At 36.7% G+C, this 9,278-nt stretch overlaps 1 protein-coding gene across 2 annotated transcripts; it reads right to left on the reverse strand.

The window, feature by feature from the left end:
- Positions 1-495: 495 nt before the first annotated feature.
- LOC105054402 (transcription initiation factor IIB) lies at positions 496-9,061 on the reverse strand. 2 transcript variants are annotated; one of them, XM_010935890.4, is made up of 7 exons: positions 8,501-9,061; positions 7,714-7,738; positions 6,348-6,477; positions 6,136-6,266; positions 5,916-6,004; positions 1,096-1,172; positions 496-1,024 (listed from the first exon to the last, which is right to left on the reverse strand). In XM_010935890.4, the coding sequence occupies exons 1-7, from the start codon at positions 8,854-8,856 to the stop codon at positions 891-893; spliced, it is 942 nt and encodes a 313-aa protein (XP_010934192.1). In that variant the 5' UTR covers positions 8,857-9,061; the 3' UTR covers positions 496-890. The 2 variants fall into 2 exon arrangements, with proteins under 2 accessions (XP_010934192.1, XP_010934190.1); XM_010935888.4 differs by having other exon boundaries at positions 6,136-6,477.
- Between the last annotated feature and the right edge of the window lie 217 nt (positions 9,062-9,278).

Below are 9,278 nucleotides of genomic sequence, written 5' to 3' on the forward strand. Positions count from 1 at the left end.
CTAAAATTCAAGATGAATATAAATTTTAAAAAAATATTCAAAATAAATTCGTATTGAATATAAATAATCACGTATCACATTCTTATCTAATATAATCTTAATCTAAATTTTTATTTTAAAATTATAATTATTTTATAATATTTATATGATAAATTTTTTATTCGATTTGATCTTATCTAATCCTTCCTATCAATCCAACATGATCTTCTGAATATAAAATTTTTAATTATAAAAAAAATAAAAATATTGACCAATCCGATCCCCATGAGCCACCTTAATAATAGAAGAACAAAAAAGCTTTTTCTACTATTACCGAAGGCTGGCTATTAATTGCCTGCCCGTAAATGGTTGACATCATCTGATAAAAGCCAGTACCATATCAAATCAAAGGTCACCAAGATTTCCTCCGTCAAGCTCAAGACGGAATTGCAACAGCACTGTCATGGAACATGATATCTGATCTGTCGAAAACTCTTCAACAATTTTACAGTCAGATACAGAAAGTCGTCAAACACATGCATAATAAACAAAGATTCAAGCTCAATTACATGGCAAAAGCTATTAAAGGCACAGATTGTATGTTTATCAGTTATCCTAGCCTCGTGCCAGAGGCCTTTGCAGACTAGTATTTAAGTTTGTATCGTCAGCCACAAGGTTAGGTTGGTTTACAATATGTTCGTTCATCATGCAAAGACGTTCCAAAACTCATACATATGCTGGGAGCGGGGAAAGAAAGGAAAACTACTCCTTCAGGTTCGTTTCTGAAGTAGTTCATGTTGAAGAATGTCATCATCCTTGCGTCAATAAAAAATGGCATGCAACAGTCAGACCATGCTACCAGTCAGTCCTGAATTTTTCAGGTAGCTTAACTACAACTGGTTAATTATGAACTATGGGCTGCAGAGATTCTTGAGGTCTTCCTCTTTGGCAAATGAAGCTGGAATGATCCTTGAAGCATAGGGATAAAGATCTTTGTATGAATTCCTTATAGTGCTTTCTGCCACTCCAGTGGCCAGAGAGATATCTGTAACATAATATTGTTAGCACAAAACACAATTACTGGCACAGCAGGCAACAAAAATATTGTTTTCGAACCTCTTAGAGGTTTCTTCTCCTCTGATAGCTGAGTTATCATGTAAATGACAGCTGCTGCGATTGATATAGGACTCCTCCTGCAAAAGCAATGGTTGTTGCAAACCTTACCAATTAACAGAGATTTTACATTTCTCCCGTTATTGCAAGGTAACATCATATTAGATGAACTAAAATCTTTGTTAAGTGGTTGTGGTTTAAAATAACATGATGATCTCATGCTTTTCTTCATAGCCCAAGTCTTGACTTTAATATGATGAGTTTCTCCATGAAAATGTATAGATTATCAGCCGACGCAATGGCTTGGACCATAACTGAACTACTTGCTGTCAAAGATGACTCCACAGAGTGAAAAAATCCACCAATGACATTATTGACGCCAATCAACTTTACGATAAAATGTCAACAAACAAAAATAGCGAATATGGAACAGATGAAGCTATATGTAATGTCAAGTTATTAGACAAGTGAAGCATTCATGGATTTGGATTATAATAGCTGCAGACCCGTAGCTGTCAGCATCATTTATCTACAGTAAAATGGGGAAAACGTTCTCATCTAAATAATACAAGATCTACTACAGTTTCCCCAAATCTCAGCATAACAACTTGAATGATATGACTAAAAGATTCATGAAAACAACTTAATTCGCACTATTGATTGGTGAAAATGAGATGACTCATCCATATCTGAAAGTCGTATGAAGTGTAACATATGGAATGATTATAAGATTTGCACTGTCAGATATTAGGTCAGGATTGTGAAAAGATTTCACACAATAGAAACTCTTACCTCTTTCTTTTACAGCAGAAGTATCCATTCAAGAGTATGAAGACTGGACAAGGTCTAACCAGATAGACTGGAACCTTCAAATGGTCATGACAAGACGCTATGAAAGATGAGGAGCCAACAAAAGAAAAGGGCAAGTGCAATGGTGAAAAATGAAAAAAAATAAATAGGCATAGAAATGAAAGTCCCAAGCAAGTCATTCCCACAACAGTAAACGCTCTTCCTGATCCCCAATACCAGCATCACAAATTCTTTCGTCATTCTCCATTAATGTACTGTGCTTCTCAAAGCAGATCTTTTCATTTCCTCAAGTTCCATATTCCCTACTTTGTTCTTTATGCATCTTTAAACTCTTAACAGAATCCTAACCGACACCCAAGACTACATGTCTATAACTCACAGTCCTAGCTTATTGAGTGAATGAAAATCTAGCACCAGGAAATCCAAATGAAGTTGTGTAGGAGACTAAGCACCGCACTATTTAGGCAAAATGTTCACATCCAGTCGAAACTAGCTTCTTGTTAGCAAGCTTCTGAAGGATCTTTTCTTCAATAGTATAAAATATAAACAAAGCCTTGGATCCTAGGTGTTTCTAAAAGATTCTATAGCAACTTCTCTAAATACAGAGTGACACTCTAAAAGCCCTATATTTTGTTACGGTCAATACCCCAACGGCAACCATCTCAATTATCTAGGCTATTTGTTTCCAGAGCATACAGCACTTCATACTTTGTTCTTTATGCATCTTTAAACTCTTAACAGCATCCTAACTGACACCCAAGCCTACGTGTCTATAACTCACAGTCCTAGCTTATTAAGTGAATAAAATCTAACACCAGGAAATCCAAATGAAGTTGTGTAGGAGACTAAGCATCGCACTCTTTAGGCAAAATGTTCACATCCAGTCAAAACTAGCTTCTTGTTAGCAAGCTTCTGCAGGATCTTTTCTTCAACAGTATAAAATATAAACAAAGCCTTGGATCCTAGGTGTTTCTAAAAGATTCTATAGCAACTTCTCTAAATACAGAGTGACACTCCAAAAGTCTTATATTTTGTTATGGTCAATACCCCAGCGGTCAGCCATCTCAATTATCTAGGCTATTTGTTTCCCCTCACCATAACCAATGCTAGAAAGGACAGACAATTATGGCATCAAATGTTTCCTCATGTGATAGCGACTTATCCCAGCAGGCTCAGCCCCATATGTGCAAAATATTAAATAAATGCTGCCCTTCTTACTAATCTGCTGCTTCACATGTCTAATGTGGAGAGAGAGGAGGGAATGATTCAAAAGGTCAATAGGTGGAAAGGTGTGCTTTGTAGCAGGAATTACATATCAGCTGCTCTTTATCTGCATTCTAAAGAAACCAACTCTCTTTCCCTCTTTTGACACCTCTACATCTGCTAAGCATTCTCTGATTTTGGCTCCTTTTCGGCCTGATCATTCCGATGCTCCCTCTCATCTACGAGTAGTTTTTTCTTCACACTCTCTAGCCAACTAACAGACCTGCTCAAAGTGTCCCAAATTGCTGATTTGGCCATGTAGCGTTAACTGAATCTAGAAAGCCAACCAAAAGTCTCAATTTTTTTTCTTCTTTACTTTCTTCTTTCAAAATATTTTAGCAATTTTTATCGCTGATGAAAGCTCTTTTGATTTGTTTGTTTCTATTGCTCTTGTGTGTTTTAATTTTTTGGGAAAACCTGACTGATCATGTATGTTTACCATTCAGCTTTCTGTTTAGTTTCTAGAACCAATCAAAGCAGGGACAGATCTCCATGTTAATACTTGTTGGTTCAAATAACAAAATGATGAAAAGTAAGTTTTAAACTCCATGAAAACAAAAATCAGATGATCTTTACTGAAATGGGTATTGATTATTAAAGAGTCGATGCTGGATAAGAGCAAAACTATTGCACAAGATGAAATTGGTGGAACTTTCATAAGAATTAACTCGTGAATGTAGTATATCAAATCCATCAAAATGAAAGGCATAACAGCTTACAAAGATACTCAAATGGAAAGAGCTGTAAACGGTGATGCAAAAAATATACACCTACGGAGAGAACTGTAAATAAAATAATTAGTGTATGTATTTTGTTTATTAAAAGTGCCAACACAAAATGTCATTATAGAGGTTGCCTGTTATTTGCAAGGAGTATTTTTTTTGTAAAATTACTTCTGATGATTACAAATGTGTGGAAACAAGGCAAAATTAATAGTGATGTCTCATTAAAAAAAAAAAAAAGGGAATAATCTGAGTTGTTGCGTATGCTAAGTTGCTATGATATAATTTTTTCTTGGTTGTTGTATTAAAAATATTGAGTTTTGAAGATTAGTGCCTAAAGTGGATTATGGAGGGGGATGCTTCTTGTCCATCAGATCTTTTATTTAGGGCAACATCAACTTCAAATTTTGCTATAGAACATGAATATCAAGAACAATGGTAACTCAGAACATCTTTATGCTTAAAAATAATTTATAAATAAACAATATAAGTTAGTTTAGTTTTATGTTTTGTTTATTTATGTCAACATAAAATTGTGTTTTAGGTCTGGCAGTCATTTATTTATATCAAAATAAAATTGTGTTTCAGTAATTTATTAACATATAGTTACATACACCTATATAGTCTAATCCAAGGGATTTTTTTTTCAAAAAATCAATAAATTTTGCAAAATGGCATCATTTACCATAGATCAGAGCCAATGCCAAGAAGATGCTTCCAAAAAGGTCCATTGTGCATTAGTTAATAGGAGGAGAATTTGTGACTTTGAGATTTTTAGGAAAATTAGACTTCATTTGAGGACTTTTCATATTTATTTATCATTTAGTAAAAAGAAGGGATTCCTTTCATTTCACAATCTATGTTCCATATATATCAATCATATACTCAAATTGATTGTTTATCACAATTGAAGGATGAATAAATGTAACTCATAGTGCAGCAAAAGCATCAGTGCAGGTATAGCAATTCTTAATGAGTTTGAAGGCTCCAAAACCCTCGAAAACAGCAGCTTTATTTAGTTTATATTGCCCAAGCGCCTAGAAAGTTTAAGATACCCCATTAAGCAACAATATGACAGTTCATGATGTTTAATCAGATAAAAAATTTATTCCTAATATAACATCCAGTAAATTTACAAACTGAGAATCCTTAGTGCAGGGAGAAAAAAAAAACTTAGGGGCATGCTTGGTTGTCTGTGAATTTTGATTGATCATAAAGTATGACTCCCATAAAGCAGGTTTTATTAAAAACAGAAAGGGGCCAACCTTTTCATAAAACCAATTTTACAGGGTTCAAGACAAATCCCTCTGAAACAGGTTTCATGAAAAGCAACCAATCGATGATGTTATAAACCTCACTCATTTTAGGCACTCCATAAAGTCATTTTGACAAAACTGACAACTAAACGGCATTTGCAGTCCAATAGCAACCTCATGTTCTGACTCTTAATACATTTACTAGCATGCAAAAATTTATTTAGTTTTTAAGCTGCCACCTTATACTAGTCACTTAAATGTCAAAAGAAAATACTTATCTATGATCATGCTTCTTGACTTTCAGTAAGTATTCTAATTGATTATGTTAGCAAAAATGCCTATTTACTATCTGGAATTGAAGTTTCTGATACAAGTAAATGTTGAGGGTCCTAAAAAATTTTATTCACAACATCCATGGAATTTTGTCATTGGATGGTATGCTTCTGGGCAGGCTTAAGGCTTTATATGTCGCCCTAAAGCCCTTCGGAGTACAAATGCACAACCAGTGTAGAAAGCTTGCCAGCTGTCATAACAATTGGATAGACCACAGGTCTACAAGCATACTAAAACTTATGATGAGGGCATTTCAGATGAGGGAAAACAACTTCATCAATGATGCTCACTACATGGAAGACAAATTATAAGAATAATTAAACCAATCAGGAGAATTGTAGGTGATACATCAGGAACTTTTCCTAGAGCACAAAAACGAAATCAGAAACTAACATGACAACTGTCAGTCATTTGTACTAATTAACATTCCCAAATGTACCTTATATCAAGCTCTTCTGACTTCTGAACTGCTTCCTGAGCAGCCTTGACTGCTTGATTTGACATGCCAAGATGTGAACAAAAACGCCGCTGCAAAATTGAGGACAACAAAACTGATAAATTACTGTGAAACTATCTTGACTACAAAAATGACTATTTATAAAACAAAAGGACATCACAAATCTAGCCAAGGGAAGAGGCGGGAAAACACTCAAACTGACCAGGAAATCCCCAGCGTGGATAGTGCCCATTTCCATCGATTGACCCATCTCTACTTCAAGCTGCTTTACAATGTACTCTTTTGCCCGACCAATTTCCTTCTTTGCAGCTCCATTGGCAACAGAACAGATTTCTATTTGAAAATATGGGAGTTGATGAAGTACACCCCACATGATAAATTCAGATGAGACTTGTAATAAAATGTCAGCCATACCCTTCACAGTTCGAGGCCTGTCCTCTTGGCGACAAGCAATATATAGACAAGCAGCCAAAATTGCATCTTGATTTCGTCCTCTAATGGACTTCAGATCTTCCACTTTCTTATATATCTCATTGGCTCTATCCTTTACAGAACAAGTCATTATGATCATTTAGGTGATGATAAATCCAACAACATGAAAACCCCAAGGGCAACTTAGAGCATTCACACACAACTGACCATCATCTATCCTCCATCCAAGTACAGATACAGCACAAACCAGTCTTCAAATGATGACAGCAACAACAACTACGTAAAGTTCCGGATTGCATAACAAAGAATTAGCAACCAAAAATGAATGTTATAAAGGCATCCAAATTAACAACCTAACCAACAGCTCTAGCAAATAGTTCTAAGCTGAAAAAGTCTGCAAATATGAGTTGCTATGCTGTGAAATGAAAGAATAAATGATCTATGCAATGAACTGCCAAATCTCCAGAAATACCATCTAAGCACATGCGACATATTTAGTATATTCAAGGAGGAACATTAAACATTATTTGCCTAATGGTCTCAAATCCTGGTGGGACATCTTGTGGAGCACCGGGATAGGGTATCCTGCCTTATTCCCTCTTCAACTATTTTCCAAGTCTCCAAAAATCTTAGAGTACTACTCCTGAAAACATAAGCTTAGAATGCATAACCAATAGGTGGGTTTTAGATCCCATTAGCTGGTACTTAAGGATTAATTTAAGGCTATTGTTTTTGCCTACTGTTGCTTTCATAAAGAATTTGTCACTGATATACAAAGGGCAACTGTTAAGTCAGAAGCTGGCTGCAAAATGTTGTTGAACTTAAATGAAGTATTGCCATGATTTGTGAAGTTAATACATGTAGATGGGACAAGGCTTGCAAGCTTAAATTTTTGTGGTTTAGAAGTTTTATGAATTCAAAAGTTGTCACAACCAATGAACTTCTTCGGTCTTATTAGTCCCAACTCAAACTTCTGATTTTAGAACACTATAGACATATGCATACAGCTCCTTTTGCAGGAAAGAAAAGAGTAAACAAATCAGCAAAAATCTCAGCACATAGGAGAAAACCCACAATACATTTCCATGAACATCATTAGAAAATTAAAACAGAAGACATCTGATAAGCCACATGGAGACCAGTATTTGATGCTAAGGCAAACAGAAGGACTGAACAACAGGAATATATTAAAATATAGCAACGTGATTTATACAGCCTGACAGCAAAAGAAAATTAAAATCATCCTTACTCCAAACCATGTTATTTATTCTCGAAATTCATCTCAAGAAACAATATTTTTTTCATAAAATTTCTATACCATAGCAACATATGCAGGCTAGTTTTGTACCTTGATAGTGGCGACAAGACCCAACCTGAAAGAAAAACCCACTAGATCAATACTAGCTTTAACATTGAATTTGAAATTTAGAACATTGAATTTGAAATTTAAAAATTATGCAATAAAACAATTCGAACTATCCTTTTCATGAAAACAAAAGAAGCATATTATGTCGTACAAGCTAACATGATTCCATCAATATTATCAATATCAGGAATGTTAGTATTGTTTATCTGGTTTCTAGAAACAAACCTAGTGCTTGTGACCCAATTTATAGAGATAATCAAAGAAGACAAAGACATTTGAGGAACAAATATTTTCTTAAAAACATCCGACTGTTTCCCACTTCTGTTCAACTCTTTTTTTATAACACATCCAGCCATTTGTGTGCCTCACGCATGAGACAAACAGCAAATAAATTCAAGTTTTGTAGAAAAACGATAAAAGAAAATGTCACTAAGTTTGCCAATCTTTCACTCTACCATATGTCATGAATTAGTTCATTGAATTAAATTAAGATTACGCAATTGATCAATCCAAGTTTAGCCGTTATTTGTTGATTCGCAATATCACAAAGATCTCTAATTTGCTGGTAGAAGTTCTTTGATCCATTTCTACATTCTCAGGCATATATAGAGCATGCTCGATAGAAAATTCACAAATTCATGTAACCAGTTCACATCATCGGATTCAATACCTAAACCTAATAGCACTCAGCCTAAATGACCATCGAAAAGAGCAAAAATCAAGAAGATGGTAGATGGAGATGGGGGGTAAGTTAGGTCTAGAAAAAGACCTGTCGGCCATGTTGGCGATGGTGCGGAAAGCGAGGATGAGGGAGCGGTCGGGGTTGGAGCCGCGGGTCTGCCAGCGGCCGAGCGAGGAGGAAAGGAAGTCGCCTTGGACGCCGTTGGGCTTGGAGATGACGGTGGAGAGGCCGCCGTCGGTGAGGAGGGGGTTGGACGGGCCGCCGACACGGACTGGGTCGTTTTCGGCGGATTCGTTGGCGAAGGTCCGCCACTCGGAGGTCTCGTCGATGGAGTGGGCCTCCAGCACCAGCCCGCACTCCGAGCACACCATGTCCCCCGCCGAGTGGTCGAACACCACTTCCGTGCTCCGCTTGCAGTCCGGGCAGAACGAACCGTCCGCCATTCCTTCTCTCCCCTTTTTCAATTTTTCCTTTCTCTCTCTTTCTCTTTCTTCCGCTTTCTTAGATGTTCCTCCCCAAGCTTCCTCTGTTTTCTTTCTCCCGCCGTCGTGCTGTCCCGAAGGGAACGGTGCGGCAAGCAGAACGGAACGGAACGGAACGGAACGGAACGGCGGTTCCTGGAATGTTCTTCGACTGCCCTTATATGCACGCAATCGGGTGGCGGGCACATGATCATGCGCGTGAGCATCATTTATTGGTCTTGGTCACGTGGAATGCACGTGAGAGCATTACTTGGCTGGCAATAATCTTCCGCGTGATGTAAGGGGGGATACGAAAACCGGTCATGACGCTCTAAAGCACATTTTTATTTTTTGCGTAAAACTTGGTCTCAAGCAGCCACATTACACACATAACAACATAGACA

This window comes from Elaeis guineensis, chromosome 11 (assembly GCF_000442705.2).
Source record: "Elaeis guineensis isolate ETL-2024a chromosome 11, EG11, whole genome shotgun sequence".
NCBI classification, from domain to species: Eukaryota; Viridiplantae; Streptophyta; class Magnoliopsida; order Arecales; family Arecaceae; genus Elaeis; species Elaeis guineensis.

Coding starts and splice junctions, on each gene's coding strand:
- LOC105054402 (XM_010935888.4), bottom strand. CDS start 8,856: ATGGCGGACGGTTCGTTCTGCCCGGACTGCAAGCGGAGCACGGAAGTG. Junction 6,478..7,713: donor GTCTTGTCGCCACTATCAAG/GTACAAAACTAG, acceptor TGTTCTGTAAAG/GATAGAGCCAATGAGATATA. Junction 6,005..6,135: donor TCCACGCTGGGGATTTCCTG/GTCAGTTTGAGT, acceptor TCAATTTTGCAG/CGGCGTTTTTGTTCACATCT.